At 35.8% G+C, this 16,567-nt stretch overlaps 2 protein-coding genes across 2 annotated transcripts in view; both read right to left on the bottom strand.

Moving 5' to 3' along the window:
- Positions 1 to 16,567, bottom strand: part of LOC138825447 (titin) — a 201,988-nt gene that overhangs the window by 128,815 nt on the left and 56,606 nt on the right. Inside the window, exons 76-82 of the mRNA XM_070020028.1 lie at positions 16,107 to 16,199; positions 15,443 to 15,520; positions 14,097 to 14,165; positions 13,797 to 13,916; positions 13,352 to 13,648; positions 12,516 to 12,596; positions 4,875 to 4,961 (exon numbers count right to left, since the gene is read on the bottom strand). Coding sequence (XP_069876129.1) covers positions 4,875 to 4,961; positions 12,516 to 12,596; positions 13,352 to 13,648; positions 13,797 to 13,916; positions 14,097 to 14,165; positions 15,443 to 15,520; positions 16,107 to 16,199 — 825 coding nt within the window. The remainder of the gene's footprint in view (positions 1 to 4,874; positions 4,962 to 12,515; positions 12,597 to 13,351; positions 13,649 to 13,796; positions 13,917 to 14,096; positions 14,166 to 15,442; positions 15,521 to 16,106; positions 16,200 to 16,567) is intronic.
- LOC138809352 (uncharacterized) lies at positions 39 to 4,763 on the bottom strand. The gene is made up of 20 exons (XM_069995902.1): positions 4,646 to 4,763; positions 4,440 to 4,523; positions 4,243 to 4,326; positions 4,045 to 4,128; positions 3,849 to 3,932; positions 3,460 to 3,543; positions 3,263 to 3,346; positions 2,950 to 3,057; positions 2,754 to 2,837; positions 2,561 to 2,641; positions 2,368 to 2,451; positions 1,786 to 1,866; positions 1,592 to 1,675; positions 1,412 to 1,495; positions 1,221 to 1,304; positions 1,027 to 1,110; positions 834 to 917; positions 641 to 721; positions 281 to 529; positions 39 to 157 (listed from the first exon to the last, which is right to left on the bottom strand). Exons 1-20 carry the CDS (start codon positions 4,761 to 4,763, stop codon positions 39 to 41), a joined length of 1,929 nt encoding a protein of 642 aa, XP_069852003.1.

Here is a 16,567-nt window from a genome sequence, read left to right as displayed (position 1 = left end):
AGTTGGGGTGAGACGGGCTGAGGTGTCCTAGCAGTTTGCTATGTACCTTTGGGGGGTGCAGCAGGCACTGGCTCTTCCACAGTTTCTTCTGGAGGCTCTTCTGGAACAATTTCCTCAGGCTCCTCATACACTTTAAAGATACCAGCTCGTTTTAATACTAAAATTGACTAACACGTACAGCATAGTTTGCAAAAAAAGATTTTTGTAACACAAAGCAGACATTTTAATCTTTTAAAAGATACTAGTTCTTTTTTTTTTTTTTTAATAGTTTCATTATTACCTTCAGGAGGAGGACTTTCTGGTTTGTGGGGAATAGCTTCTGGTACCTTCTTTTCAGGGAGAGCCTTCTGTGACATCTCAGGTACTTTAAAGATATTAGTGTTTTCATGATTAGACAGCAAAGACAAGTGGACACTATCAAGCACAGTGACAATGGGGTGACTACCTTTCACAGGTGGTGATTCAGGTATTTTAGGAGGCACCACAGACACTTTCTTTTCAGGGACAGCTTCTGTGGGAACTTCAGGCACTTAAAAGAGATTAGTGAAATTACATTAGGACTCCTGAAGACCAATAGACCAAAATATTTTCCAAAGTACAAGACCTGGATCTTGTAATGCCTGAAGTCAGTGGTAAATACCTTTCACAGGTGGAACTTCTGGCTTTTTAGGTGGAGTCACAAGTACTTTCTTCTCAGGAGCTTCTTTGGGAGGCTCTGGCACTTAAAAGATATTAGTAAAATTATACTTAAGACTTACAAAGACCAATAGACCAAACTGTTTTCAAGAGCAGAAGAGTCAGATGGCATATAGCTTAAAGTCAGTGACAAATACCTTTAGCAGGTGGAACTTCTGGCTTTTTAGGGGGAACCACATGTACTTTCTTTTCTGGAACAACTTCTTTGGGTGCTTCAGGTACTTAAAAGATATTAGTGAAGTTATATTTAGGGCTTATGGATAGCAATAGACCAAAGAATTTTCAAGAGAAGACTTAGGACTGATAAAACCCAGGGTCAGGGACAAGTACCTGTGACAGGTGGTGCTTCGGGCTTTTTAGCAGGCACCACTGGCTTTTTCTTTTCAGGGACAGCTTCTTGGGGAACTTCAGGCACTTGAAAGATATTAGTAATTTCACATTTAGGTTAATGAGACCAATACACTGCATTTATTTTCAAAATGGAAGAGGTATTTCTTCTGCAGAATAAGTTTGGTGACAAATACCTGTGACAGGTGGGGCTTCTGGCTTTTTAGGAATCACCACTGGTTTTTTCTCCTCAGGAATAATTTCTTGGAGAACTTCAGGTGCTTGAAAGATATTAGTAGTTTTTATTTTGTTAGGTCAGTGAGGTAAACAGGCTAAAAGCATTTCCAAGAGGAGGAGAGCAACTTCTGAAGGGTAGGGTAAGAAATACCTGTGATGGGTGGGGCTTCTGTTTTTTTGGGTGGGGCTGTGGGAGGTTTCATTTCTGGGACAACTTCTTCAGTAGCATCAGGCACTTGAAAATGATCAGTAGTTTTACCATTAGTTAAGAAAGAACAAAGGACTAAAACTGTTATCAAGATGGAACAGAATGTAAACAGGTGGCAGGTACCTGTGACTGGAGGGGCTTCTGGCTTTTTGGCAGGCACCACTGGCTTTTTCTTTTCAGGGACAATTTCTTGAGGAATTTCAGCCACTTGAAAATATTAGTAATTGTACACTTAGATTTTTGAATAGGAATGGAATATGTTAATTTTCAAGCTGTAAGAGTATTTCTGTGGAGGAATAAACACAGGTGACAAGTACCTGTGACGGGTGGGACTTCCGGCTTTTTAGGAGGCGCCAGTCTTTTCTTTTCAGGGACAATTTCCTGGGGAACTTCAGGCACTTAAAAGATATAGGTAGTTTTATTCTTGGGCTTTATATTAGCAATGGACTGTATCTATTTTCAAACAAAAATGATTGGTTCTGCAGAATAATGCTCATCTGACATATACCTGTGGCAGGTGGGGCTTCCTGTTTCTTGGGCAGTACCCTGGGGGTTTTCTTTTCTGGGACAACTTCTTGAGGAACTTCAGGCACTTGAAAGATATTAGTAGTTGTACATTTAGGTTAATGAAGACCAATACAATTCATTTATTTTCAAGATGGAAAGAGAGTTTCTTCTACAGAAAGAACAGGTGACAAGTACCTGGGACAGGCAGGACTTCTGTGTTTTTATGAGACACTACAGGTCTTTGCTCTTCTGGGAGAATTTCTTGGGGTGCTTCAGGCACTTGAAAGATATTAGTAGTTTTATGTTTAGGTTAATAAAGACCAAGAGACTACATTTATGTTCAAAAGAGAAGAGGCATCTCTTCTGCAGAATAATGTTTAGTTGACATATACCTGTGACAGGAGGGGCTTCGGGCTTTTTGGCAGGCACCACTGGTTTTTTCTTTTCAGGGACAATTTCTGGGGGAACTTCAGATTCTTGAAAGATAGTAACAATTTTATACTTAGATATTTTGAAGATCAATGGCTTACACTTGTTTTCATGAAATAATATTTTTTCTGTAGAATAGGGACAAGTGACAAATACCTGTGACAGGTGGGGCTTCTGGCTTTTTAGGAGGTGCCAGTCTTTTCTTTTCAGGGACAATGGCTTGGGGAACTTCAGGCACTTAAAAGATATAGGTAGTTTTTTATGCTTAGGCTTTATATTAGCAATGGACTGTATCTATTTTCAAATAAAAATGATTGGTTCTGCAGAATAATGCTCATCTGACATATACCTGTGGCAGGTGGGGCTTCCTGTTTCTTGGGCAGTACCCTGGGGGTTTTCTTTTCTGGGACAACTTCTTGAGGAACTTCAGGCACTTGAAAGATATTAGTAGTTGTACATTTAGGTTAATGAAGACCAACACAATACATTTATTTTCAAGATGGAAGAGCTATTTCTTCTGCAAAATAAGGAGAGCTGACAAGTACCTGTGACAGGAGGGGCTTCTGGCTTTGTAGGGGGCACCACTGGCTTTTTCTTTTCTGGGACAATTTCTTGAGGAACTTCAGGCACTTGAAAGATATTAGTAGTTTTACATTTAGATTAATGAAGACCAACACAATACATTTATCTTCAAGATGGAAAGATAGTTCTTCTACAGAACAAAGGAGGAGGCTACAAGGCTTGATAAGAAATGTACTCTTTATCTTACCCATGTAATTGTAACCTCTCTGTACAGTATTTTCACAATAAAAAAATAAAAATAAAAAATAAAAAAAAGAAAGAACAGGTGACAAGTACCTGGGACAGGCAGGACTTCTGTGTTTTTATGAGACACTACAGGTCTTTGCTCTTCTGGGAGAATTTCTTGCGGTGCTTCAGGCACTTAAAAGATATTAGTAGTTTTATGTTTAGGTTAATAAAGACCAAGAGACTACATTTATGTTCAAAAGTGAAGAGGCATCTCTTCTGCAGAATAATGTTTAGTTGACATATACCTGTGACAGCAGGGGCTTCCTGTTTTTTTGGCAATGCCCTGGGGGTTTTCTTTTCTGGAATAGCTTCTTGAATAGCATCAGGCACTTGAAAGATATTTGTAGTTTCACATTTAGAGTGCTGAACAGCAATATACTACATTTGTTTTTAAGTTAAAAATGATATTTCTTTGACTGAATAAAAACTGGTGGCAAGTGCCTGTGACAGGAGGGGCTTCTGGCTTTTTAGGAGGTGCCAGTCTATTCTTTTCAGGGACAATGGCTTGGGGAACTTCAGGCACTTAAAAGATATAGGTAGTTTTTTATGCTTAGGCTTTATATTAGCAATGGACTGTATCTATTTTCAAATAAAAATGATTGGTTCTGCAGAATAATGCTCATCTGACATATACCTGTGGCAGGTGGGGCTTCCTGTTTCTTGGGCAGTACCCTGGGGGCTTTCTTTTCTGGGACAACTTCTTGAGGAACTTCAGGCACTTGAAAGATATTAGTAGTTGTACATTTAGGTTAATGAAGACCAACACGATACATTTATGTTTAAGATGGAAGAGCTATTTCTTCTGCAAAATAAGGAGAGCTGACAAGTACCTGTGACAGGAGGGGCTTCTGGCTTTTTAGCAGGCACCACGGGCTTTTTCTTTTCAGGGACAATTTCTTGGGAAACTTCAGATTCTTGAAAGATATTGGCAATTTCACACTTAGATTTTTTTGAAGAGCAAAGATCTACACTTGTTTTCATGAAATGATTTTTTTTTTTTCTGCAGAATAAGGAGAGCTGACAAGTACCTGTGTCAGGTGGGGCTTCTGGCTTTGTAGGGGGCACCATTGGTCTGGTCTTTTCTGGGACAATTTCTTGAGGAACTTCAGGTACTTGAAAGATATTAGTAGTTTTATAATTAGGTTAAGGATGATCTATAGAGTACATTTATTTTCAAGCTGAAAGAGGTATTTCTTCTGCAGAATAGTGTTTAGCTAACATATACCTGTGACAGATGGGACTTCCTGTTTTTTGGGCAGTCTCCTAGTGATTTTCTTTTCTGGAATAACTTCTTGAGCAGCATCAGGCACTTTAAAGATATTAGTAGGTTTAGAATTCATGAATTGTGAAGATATGTTTTACAATCATAGTTTTTGACTGTGGGGAACATAAGATGTGGTATTTTCTTGACGTAGCAATGGGAGTAAATACCTTTAGCAGGTGGGGTTTCTGCTTTTTTGGGAACAGCCACAGATACTTTCTTCTCAGGTTCAACTTCTTTAGGGGCTTCAGGAACTTTGAAGATATTAGTATGTTTAGTTAGAACCATAAAGGGGGTATATTGACAATATATCCATGCAAATACAATGTAGGAGAGTGGTGGACACTTAGATATACTTTCCTCTGAGACAGATGATCAACAATATGTAATGGTACATACCTTTAGGAGGTGGAACTTCAGGCTTTTTGGGAGGAGCCACTGGTACTTTCTTTTCAGGGATGGCTTCCTTTGATGGCACTTCAGGCACTTCAAAAATAATACAGAACATATGCTTAGAAAACATGAGAATCATGCTTATGTTGGATAGTCATTCATCAAGTTATTTTAGACAGCTACTGATACTTTTCCTGTATTATTTGGTAAGACGTTTAATATAAGACTTCCTGATTGTTTTATGTAATTTTCTAGTAAAAAGAGTAGTTATTTATCTTCCTAACTTGTGTAGTTCTGCCATTACCTTCCAGAGGTGGACTTTCTGGTTTTGGGGGGATAGCTTCTGGCACCTTCTTTTCTGGGATGGCTTTCTTTGGCACCTCAGGTACTTTAAAGATATTAGTATTTTCACAATTAGGCAGAGTAAAGATGAGTGGACACTATCAAATGCAGTAACATCAAGGTGTCTACCTTTAGCAGGTGGGGCTTCAGGCTTTTTAGGAGATACCGCAAGTACTTTCTTCTGAGGGACAACTTCTTCCGGCACTTCCGGCACTTAAAGAGATTAGTGAAATTATGCTTAGAATTTTTAAAGACCACTAGGATGAAGTACTTGCAAGGGCAGAAGAGTTAGATCTTAGAAAGCTTCAGGACAGTGACAAATACCTGTCACAGGTAGGGCTTCTGGCTTTTTAGGCACCACTGACAGTTTCTTTGAAGGGACAATCTCTTGAGCCTCAGGCACTTAAAAGATATTAGTATTTTTTGCACTTAGAAAGTACAAAGACCAACAGACACATTGCAACATTTATAAGAACAAACAAAAGAGGTATTCTTCCCTCCACTGAACCTCCAATCAGGAATAACCAGTACCTTTACTGGGTGGTGCTTTTGGTTTTGAGATGCAAGCTTCTTTTGTTTTCTTTTTAGGGGCCACTTCTTTGGGAGCTTCAGGCACTTTGAAGATATTAGTAAATTTACATTCAAGACAAAGGAATCCACACAGACATGAATGACACACACGTCACAAACATTTCCAAGATTTTCTGTCTCCCCTACCTCCCTATCATGTATGAAAATAAGAGTATTGATATTTTTACATTTCGGAGTGAAATGAATCAAAACAAATAGGAAGCACTTAGACAGGAATGAGGCATTTTTCCTCCCTGTTAAACTTCCAGTAAGATATACCTTCATCTGAAAGAACTTCAGGTTTGTGAGGAATCCCAAACATCTTCTTTTCAGGGACAGTTTCTTGATGCATTTCGGTCACTTTAAGAAATTAGTATTTTTACATTTAGTAGTATGAAAATGACTAGGAACAGTATAATATTTTCAGAATTGCTAGAGCTACTTGTTGAGCCTGAGAGCTTCGAGACTTGTACCTTTAGCTGAAGGAGCTTCTGTTTTCTTGGATGGAGCTCTCGTTGCAGGCAGAACTTCTTGAGGTGCTTCAGGCACTTGAAAGATATTAGTATTTCATATTGAAAACTTAAAATGATGAATGAAATCAGTAGCCATGATGTCAGCAAATGTAGCTTTAAAACAGTGTCTGGTCTTTCCCCCACCCCCTTTGCTCCATCAATAAACTATTCTACAGACCTAAAGTGATTTCTATGGCTACAGGGTGCTTCGTCCAAGCATCCTTAAGAGGATCTCTTCCTACTTCAGCCTACAAGGAAGTTCTTAAGATACCCTGCACTCTCATGGTAGAGTCAGTCTTCTACATCCTCATTCAACCAACTGTAGATGGAAACATTACATCTGTACTGAATCCGTACCTATAATATTTCCTTGCAATTAGTGCCTGAACATTGTAAGAACTATTTACATAGTAATTACATTGTTTTGGCTGTTGTAAATAATCTGAAAAATGTTGCACAGTATAGGGAAGCACTGCATGGGTTATATGTAAATGCTGTGTCATTTTGTGTAAAGAAATAGTACATCTATAGATTTTGGAATTCACAATAGGGAAGGGATTTCCTGGAACCAATCCTTCCTGGACAGGCAGGATTGTATTTGTGCCAAGCATATTTTTAGAAGAAGGATTTATGTTTGGGCAGGAATAGCTATAATGTTTTCTATACAGAGGGAACTAATTGTGGAGCTTCGGGTCCTGAAAGTTATTAGTAAAATTACGTATTTAGGAGTTAGGAAGAGTGTTAGAAAAAAATCTTAGATTGAAGTCAAAGTGCAGATGATTCTTCTTCCACTTCTGCTTAGAGGTGAAAGGTACCTTTCATGGGTGGTATTTCTGGCTCTTCAAGAACATCTTCAAATGTTTTGATTTCAAGAACAGCTTCATCCTCAGCTTCAGGTGCTTTGAAGATATTAGTATTAGAGTCAGGGTTTCAAAGGATCAGCTGAGACATCAATAATATGAAGTGAGCTAAAGTGATTTCTGTGGCTACTGGGTGCTTTCTCCAAGAATGGATGAGCTATAGAATCTTGGTGAAAGGAATAGCACATCATTTGTTTTATGTATTGTTCTCCACTTTTTTTTTTCTTTTTGGGTCCGGTTGTGGGGCCTGAACTCTGGGTCTGGGTGCTGTCCCTCAGCTCTTCAGCTCAAGGCTAGCGCTCTACCACTTGAGTCACAGCGCCACTTCCGGCTTTTTTCTTATGTGGTGCTGAGGAATTGAACCCAGGGCCTCATGCATGCAAGGCAAGCGCTCTACTACTGAGCCACCTTCCTAGCCCCATTGTTCTCCACTTCTTAACCACCTTTGCCATAGTAAACTTACTAAATGTTACTAAATAAATGAAGGAAGGAATGATAGCAGCCATGATGCCCTTAGAGGAGAGGAGGTACAATTTTAGAGTGAACCACCACAGGTCTGGCTTTCATGAACAGCGCTTCCTGAGGTGGTTGTAGGCATTTTAAAGACATGAATGCATTGCACTGTGGAGTTAAGAGGAGCAATGAAGAGATTCTGTAATAATTACATAAAGCTCTAGAACATGACGTTCCAGTTGCACTGTGAATATCTGATTATCAGGGGATGCTTTCTGGGTCACCTCCTAGTAACATTTTTGGAGTGATAGATGCATAGAAAATTAGATAATGGAAAATAAAAAATGATTTTCATTCACCATCTCCCTGTAACTATTAGTTTGAGAAGATCAGAACAGCTACTTTCTGATCTGGGTTGGCTTCTTTTTGAGCACTTACCCGTCATCCTTTTTTTTTTTTAAAGTATGCTTTGAGGTTAGGGGAGAAAAGAACAGCATAGGATTTCAGACTAAGAAAGAAAGGTGATTTATGGTTGTAATTTTAGCTACTTAATAGGCTAAGATATGAGGATCAAGGTTCAAAGTCATTTGGGGGAGCAAATCTCATGAAACTCCAGCAAAATGAGGTGGAGGTGTGACTCATATGGAAGAGCACCAACCTTGAGGGAAACAAAAGCCAAGCAAGAGCATAGGCCTTGAGTGCAAGCCTCAATATTCCCCCCCCCCCCCACGCACGCGCGCACACACACACACAAATGAGTTTACTGAGGTGTCTAATGGGAAATCCCAATATTATAGGTAAAACAACTAGAGTGGCAGCACCTCAGCCTTGAAGATATTAGTGTTTACACACATGTTAACCGTGAGGTTGTAAGAAGGTAGGCTTTCTTCTGGCTGGTACCTGTTGGTGGCAGGACTTTTCTTCTCTTGGTAACATGTATTCTTCTCTCTGCAAACACCTCCTTGTAGGTTTCAAAGTCTTTAAAGATATTAGTAGTATTTAATTGAGGAAACAATGACATGACATACAAAGAAAGGCATAGTAACAGGTAATTTAAGTTAGAAATTTTGTTTTTTGCTCTAATACTTGATATATTATTTGGGAGCAAATCATAGCTACTTGCTTTGGGCATCCTTGTAAGATGCGTTAAAGATATTAGTATCAGGCATTAGAGGTTGTGAGAATGTATGTAAACCACTAAACATACTTTGTAGATGGAAGAAGAAAGGCTTTCTTAAGATTTTCAAAACTAGAGAATTATACCTTCAGTTGGAGGATGTTCTGGAATTTCAGGAACAGCCTTGGGTGACTTCAACTCTGGAAAAGCTTCTTTGGTTGTATCAGGCTCTTTAAAGATATTAGTAGGTTTACAATGTTGTAAAGGCAATGAAATATAGAATATGATAAAATGTTAAAGCTAAAGATATTCATCTGATTTTGATGTAGCTGAAATATACCTTTAGGTGCTGGTGTTCCTTTCTTTTTAGGAATAATCAGATGTATTTTGTCTTCAACTTTCTTAGGTGGCTCTGGCACTTAAAAGATATGAATAAAGTTATATTTATAAATGGAGTAGAAAAATTCAAGCTTCTAAAATGAGTCCTAAATAAGTATGATTCAGACTGAATCAGGGTGTTATATACCTTTTATTACTTTGGTTTTTGTCTTTTGAGACTGTGTCACAAGCACCTTTTCTTCCACAACTGATTCTTCAGATGCTTCATAAACTTTAAAGATATTAGTATACAATTAGAAGTATGTCAAGTAGATGAGAATAATATTAAAAAATAACACATAGTCTGCCATTATGCAAATTAGTGGCAGGATATAGACTGTTATAGACAAGAACACATTGACTAACATAAGCATCATTTTCAGTCTTGTGATACAAAATATCAAGTCCTTCTTTATGATCATGGTAACAAAATTGAGGACCTCATTAGCCAAGGATTATATAATTCTTCCATTTATCTGCAGAAAGTTATTGTTAAATTTATCCTATTGCTGTCACTTTTGGTAGAGTTTTACAGGGAAGATGTGGTAGTGTGGGAAAACTCTCTGTATTTAAATTTTTATATAAGAAAATTTCTAAGAGTATTGTTAATTATGTGTTAACATCACAGTGTATGGCTTTAGTTTAATATGAGTGTGAGAAACATCTATAGATTAGAAGTGAAAAAGAAAGTTGGGTAACAGTGGCTCACACTTGAAACAAGCTACTCAGGAGGCTGAGACCTGAGAACTGTAGTTCAAAGCCAGACCAGGCAGAAAAGCCATGAGATTTCTTTTTTTATCTCTAATTAACCAGCAAAAAGTAGCTTAAGTAGTAGAGCACTACTAGCCTTGAGAGGAAAAGCCAAGCAGGATCTTAAGGCCTTGAGTTCAAGCACCAGTTTTGGTACAAAAAGATAAAAACAAAACAAAACAAAATAACAGAAAAGAACAAGAAAAATGACTTAATATTTGGAAAATAAAGCAAATGAAGACAATTAAGTTTCTTCAGCTATTAGCAAGGCAGATTGGATGATAACAATAACCAAATTTAGTTATGGAAAAAGTTTTTTTTTTTTTTTGGTTGGTCGTGGGGCCTGAACTCTGGGATTAGGCACTGTCCCTCAGCTCTTCAGCTCAAGGTGAGTGTTCTACCACTTGAGCCATAGAGCCAGTTCCAGCTTTTTCTGCTTATGTGGTGCTGAGGAATCAAATGCAGGGTCTCATGCAGGTCAGGCAAGCACTCTACCACTGAGCCACCTTCTCAGCCCATGAAAAAAGGTTTTTAAAGAAGGCAGTGATCTCATATATATGTATTATATATGCCTTTATTATATATGATATATATCTATAACTTTACCTCAACCTAATATGAAAACATTTTCCCAAATTAGTCTTAATCAGAAATTTGTTAGATTTAAAAAATTGGAAGAATATCTTGACTACTAACACTTATATTATTCAGTGTATCGAGTAACTTTCTACTAAAATAAGTTATTATTTATGTTATTTTACTATTCAAATAAATCATTTTATAGGAAAGCAAAAAAAGTATTAATAATTCTTTTGGACTCTAGTAGTCTTATAAATCTGTGGCACTAACCAGGATTGACAAAATGTGAGTGAATTATGAATAGTAAAAAAGTGACAATAGTAATGTTTGTGTTAGAAACAAACAAAAAAGACAAATAAATATTGTGAGATAAGGTAATGTTTTATGTACACAATTATTTTTTAAATTAGCAAGGAAATATATCTTATCTGGGGCACATAGCCATTCAATTCCTTAATTTTAGCCAAATATTGTTGGTATGTTGAGCTTTTATATTAGTACATTTACATTTTAAAGCTACACAGACACATAGTGAAAGTCAGAACACAGGTAAAACATATGTTAATTACCAATTTTTCTACACTCACTGTATATCTCTGTGTCTTCAGGAAGAATAATAGGTGATCTTTCTTCTTGAATAATTTTCTTAGGCACCTCAGGAACTTTAAAGATATTAGTATATGAGTTGGTATTCATAAGAGATTTTTGATATTAAGAATATAAATAAAATACAAAGATATAATGTCACATATAATGTCTCTGGCACATGGAAAAACTAATCAAAGATGTGTTTCAAGTTGTGATTGGTATCAGTGTATACCTTTAGTTGGTGGAACTTCTGGCTTTTTCAAAATGGTATCTTGAACTTTTTCTTCTGGAACAGTTTCCTTGCGTACTTCAGGTGCTTTAAAGATATTTATTTGTCTTATTTTAAAGAACACAATTGAGTATGAATTATCAAGACAAAAGGAGACATCTAACAAGGAGAATGTAAAAAATTCCACAAATATAAGTCAATCCACAATGCATTTCACTGGATTGCCTTGTTTATGAATTTATGATTTATTATAAGAAACTTTATACTTTGGACATATTAGTCACGTAGAAAAATATTTCTTTCCAGTGCTATACACAATAAGAGCTTTAAAAGAAAGGTTGAGGAGCTCATGGTGCTTAGTTATGTCCTCAAAAGAGAAAGTGAATCAAGAAATGAATATGAAGGAATTTAATATTAGTAGTGAATCAGCAAAGGCAAGATACCTTTAGCTGGTGGAATCTTGGGTTCTTTGGGAACACGTATTTCTTCTTCTACCACAATTTTCTTCGCCACCTCTGGTACTTTAAAGATAACAGTGATAATTTCTTTTATATTAAATACTCAAGAAGATTTTTAGAACATAAAACATATATAAACCAGGTATAACATGGCCTCAACATAAAAGACATATATTACTTCATCAATCAGGACAATATTTAACATGAGTTTAAATTTGATAACAAATATGACAACAAAAATCCAGGGGAATTCTCATGTTAGATTGTAGGATATAGACATGAAAAATTAGCAAAACCTCTTTATCTAGTGCTAATTCTGCTTGTGTTGACAGAAAAAAAGGTACTTCATGGATAACTTCCTTGTATACTTCAATAACTTTCAAGATACAAGTTTGTATTATTTAAAAAGATTTTAAAAATTTCTACTGAGATACTCAACAAGTTAACAAAAAGGAAAACAAGCAGGGATATTAGTTACATATTTACAATAGCTTTACATTTAATGGGTTCATACAATTAGTAATCAATAAAAAGTTATCAAATAAACACATTAATGAACACATAATCAAATAGAACCAAAGAAGCCTAGTTCTATGGTTAATACAAATATTTGGTTTAGATATTTTACATTTAACAACACTGACTACATTTTTCTTGGTAGACTTTCCTTTGGCTCCCAGGAACTCTAAAGGTATTAGTTTTAGAATTCCCAAAACACAGAAGAAAAACATCAAGCAAGATGCAAACTTGTAAGTAACCAAGGTGTGACTACTTATCAAATGAGGTAAGCAAGTTTTCACTAATAAAATACCTTTAGCTGGTGGCTCTTTTCGAGGGACAACTTTAATGGCTGGCTTTTTTGGAGGGATGGTTTTCTCAGATATCTCAGGCCCTTCAAAGATATTAGTGTTCAGATACCAATTTAGAATGAACTTAAAGTAGTATGAAATACTACCACTAAAATTAGTACCAAGATGGCCTACAAAATGATTTTTTCATAATTTCACATTGATACTGTGACTACTTTCAAGGAAGATTTGATTGTGCTACTTATGTTGTACATGTACTGTATATGCATAATCCTTATATAACACACATATTAATTCATGCAAATCCGGAATGGTATTGTTGAGAGGTTATTTATGTTATGGTTTATCCTCAGAATTCATTAGAATGCAGGTGCCATTACCTATACTTCATTTACTTCTCTTGTTTTCTACAAAAGATATCATAACATACCATAATCTTTTGATACATAATTATTGGTTTGGACACAGTTGACTAAAACATTAACAAAGCCATGTTTTTTTTGTCCAGACATGTAAATTTCTCAGTGATCTGAGTTTCTTTTACTGAAAAAGTGGTTAGTTGTTTCTCTACCTGCAACAATCATTTAACTTCCTGGATTATACTTTAAAAAGAACCCAGAAATTCATAGTGACCTATGTTAATAAGTGTCAAATATTGCTTTTGTTGACTACAAAATTATATTCGGAGATAAATCTCTACTCAATATAAATTTTGCAGTGAATAGCTTAAACTCATACTTAAAGTACTTCATAGGGTTTCTAAGATTCCCAACCAAACATGCAAAATATTTTCAAAAGAAAGTCAGAGCAGTTTGTATTATCTGCAGAATTCCTATACCTTTAGGTGGAGCTTTAGGTTTTTCATATACTTCCACTTCTTCAGCCTCTAAAAATTCTATCACCCTATGGACTTTTTCAACTCGCTGTTCTTCTTGAAACTGGCGTTCTTCTATTTTGATGAATTCCTCTACATCATGGAACTCTTCTTCTTCAAAATATTCTTTAACTTCATGGAATTCTTCTTCTTCAAGGAATTCTTCCACTTTTGCTTCCACTAATTCTAATTCTATTCGTTCTTTTACTACTTCCTCTTGCTGGTAGGAAACTGATATTTTTTCTTCAACAAAGGTTCTCCCTGAAAGAGTATCTATTTTAAGAGACTTAATTTTTAAACACAGGAGATGCAATGGTACACATTGAAAAATGTAAGAAAAGCAACAACAACAACAACCAAAGATTTGCATGCAACAGTACAAGAAAAATCAAAGAATTTTCCAAAATACCTTTAACTTGGGGAACAGCTTCCTTTTTAGGCATAAGGACTTTCTTTTCTGGTATTTTCTTTTCTGGGGTTTTCTTTTCTGGGACCTTCTTTAATAAGATTTTTTCTGGGGCTTCAGGAACTTTAAAGATATATTTTTAACATTTAAGACTTGCAAGAGTAAGTTTTCATATAGAACAGACAAAAACATTCAGGACATAGGATATATATTTATATATCTATACACACATATATACTATAATACATATGTTAATGAAGAAAGATAAAGGAGAATGTTTGGGTTTAAAAGAAAACGATGTACCTTTGGTTGGTGGTGCCTCTTTTTTCTTGATAGGAACAGGTACTTTTTCCTCAGGAATTTTCTTTGGTACTTTAAAGATATCAGGTACTTTTATTAGCTGACAATGCTCAATAATACACACAAATACAAACATTAGGAACAACTATGACATTACAAATCTCAAAGTGTTGGACATTGGACATTTATTTTTGAGACAAGCATACTATATATTAGGTTCCTAAATTTTTTGTTTGTACTAATAATACTCTAGAAGTGAACATACAGCCATGCAAAACCTGTTTCCCCATTTTGTTTGTTTTTTGTTTTTATGCCAGTGCTTGGTTTAAGTCAGGGCCTCGCACTCTCACTTGGATTTTTTGCTCAATGGTGGTAGCTCTACAACTTGAGTCACACCATCTATCATTTTGGCTAGTTAATTAGATATAGAAATTCAGAGACATCTATGCCTGTCTCCTGATTAGCTAGGATCAGAGGCATGAGCCTGGTAAGAATCTCTCTCTCTCTCTGTTTCTCTGTCTCTCTGTCATTGTCTCTGTCTCTCTCTTTCTTGTAGAGATTATAAGTAGTGAGCCAACTTTGAACAATTTTGCTCCAGGCTAGCACTCTATCATGTAAGCCATAGCTTCATTTCAGGCATTTTGCTAGTTAATTGAAGATAAGAGTCTTACAGTGTTCCTGCCTAGGCTTTCTTTGAATCTCACTTTTCAGACTTCAGTGTCCTGAGTAGCTAAGGTTACAGGCCTAAGCCAGTGGTGCCCAGCTGATGAAGAATTTTTTCGGGATGGTCTTGTCTTAGAGTACTCAGATTGTGACATAGACTATTATGTTTGTTGAGGAGTTGGTTGAAATATAGACAGTATATTTTGATGGCTGAAGATATTACTGGAAGCATTAACTAAATTAGGAGGTAGTGAGAAGTTTTATGATAACCTTGAATTCTTAGTATAAATAATACAAAAGGGACCCAAAGCTATTTAAAAATGTTATTATTCAAGCATCAGAACAGAACTTTGTAAGATCACAAATAATTATAATAATGTATAGCAAAACTCTAACAAAATTTGGGAGTAGAATGTGAGAAAGAGGGATTCATTGTTATGTATAGAAATACAAAGAGGTATGCTATCATATAAAAATTTCAGCTGTTTAAAAATAAGTTGCTTCTAGAATAATCTACATATAGTCATCCATTCACATTCCAGAAAAGTCTAAAAAAATGAGATGAGTTGTGTTTTTAGTGATCATGACTTTTCTGTTTAAATTACTATAAGAAAGAAGTAAAAGAAGATGCTCTCTAGAATGAAAATTAATGTGCATTTAATGACATCAATTAGGATTTAATATACCTTTAGCTGGTGGTGCGTCCACCTTTTTAGGAACTGGAGTAGGTGCTTCAGGAACTGGCTTCTTAACAACTTCAGGCACTTAAAAATATTTTATGGACATAATTTTTAAAAGGCATGCAATGAACAGAACAACACTTATGTAGCAAATAAATACAACAACATAAAACATTTATCTATTTAAAAAGAGATTAGCAACCTAAATGGTGGTAATGTCAATAAAACAGTGACTTTAGAGGTATAGGAGGGTGAGATTTATTAATCCTATATGCAAACATAGCATTAATTATGAAATCGAGTGTCATAGTCTTCAGGAGTACATGGGTAAGGATTATACTAAAACATTAACACTTTTACTACACAAATAGACTCTTCCTTTGCATTAGCACTGAAGACAAAACTAAGAATTACAATCTAAGAAGAAAGTATTAAAGGGTCAACAAGAGAGACGTCATCTTTTAAGTCTTAATTGTGTTATAGATGAAGTAGGAAAAGTTAGAAAGTAGAAAGGGACACACAGCTTCAAGCACCAGGAATAAGTAGTCTTCTAATGTCATTGATGTGATGTAAGAAAAGAGTACTGGTGAATATTAGATTTGGACAAATTCAGAGGAAGATTTGGAACACCAAGTATTTTAAGTGTCCAACTCATAATAAAGGGCTGTACCTCTAGGTGGTATCACTTCCTCCACCTCCTCTTCACTAGGTGGCTCCTCTGGGATCTCTTCTGGAACTAGCTCTTCTTCAGGTTCCTCAAACACTTCAAAAAGATTATTTGTATGTCATTTAAAAATTCTCTTGAATATTGAGCTAAGATGATAGCTCTTATATTTGCTTAGACTTCTAAATGCTCATAAAACTCATTGACCTTCAAAAAAAATCTACTGATATTAAAAATATGTTAGGTTCTTCCCAGCATTTGGAGTTATGTAGAACCTCTGAGAATTTAGTTGAAATTATTATATTTTAAAATGTAGGCAGACTTGTTTGGAGTCAAATAGCCACGTAGGCATAGAAAACAGATTTTTCTGTGTTAGTTTCTCAGGTTGACCTGAAATTTCTTTCAGGAAAGCTTATTCTGTCATAGTCATTCAAGTTCTTTGGTGAAAATTTTCTCATAATAAAGTT

The sequence above is a fragment of the Dipodomys merriami genome, unplaced genomic scaffold (genome assembly GCF_024711535.1).
Source record: "Dipodomys merriami isolate MVZ:Mamm:240054 unplaced genomic scaffold, mDipMer1.0.p SCAF_1, whole genome shotgun sequence".
NCBI lineage: Eukaryota > Metazoa > Chordata > Mammalia > Rodentia > Heteromyidae > Dipodomys > Dipodomys merriami.
This window is presented reverse-complemented; position numbering and strand designations above follow the sequence as displayed.

Coding starts and splice junctions, on each gene's coding strand:
- LOC138809352 (XM_069995902.1), bottom strand. CDS start 4,763: ATGGTTCTAACTAAACATACTAATATCTTCAAAGTTCCTGAAGCCCCT. Junction 4,129..4,242: donor AGAAGCCCCACCTGACACAG/GTACTTGTCAGC, acceptor ATATCTTTCAAG/AATCTGAAGTTTCCCAAGAA. Junction 1,111..1,220: donor AGAAGCCCCACCTGTCACAG/GTATTTGTCACC, acceptor ATATCTTTCAAG/TGCCTGAAGTTCCCCAAGAA.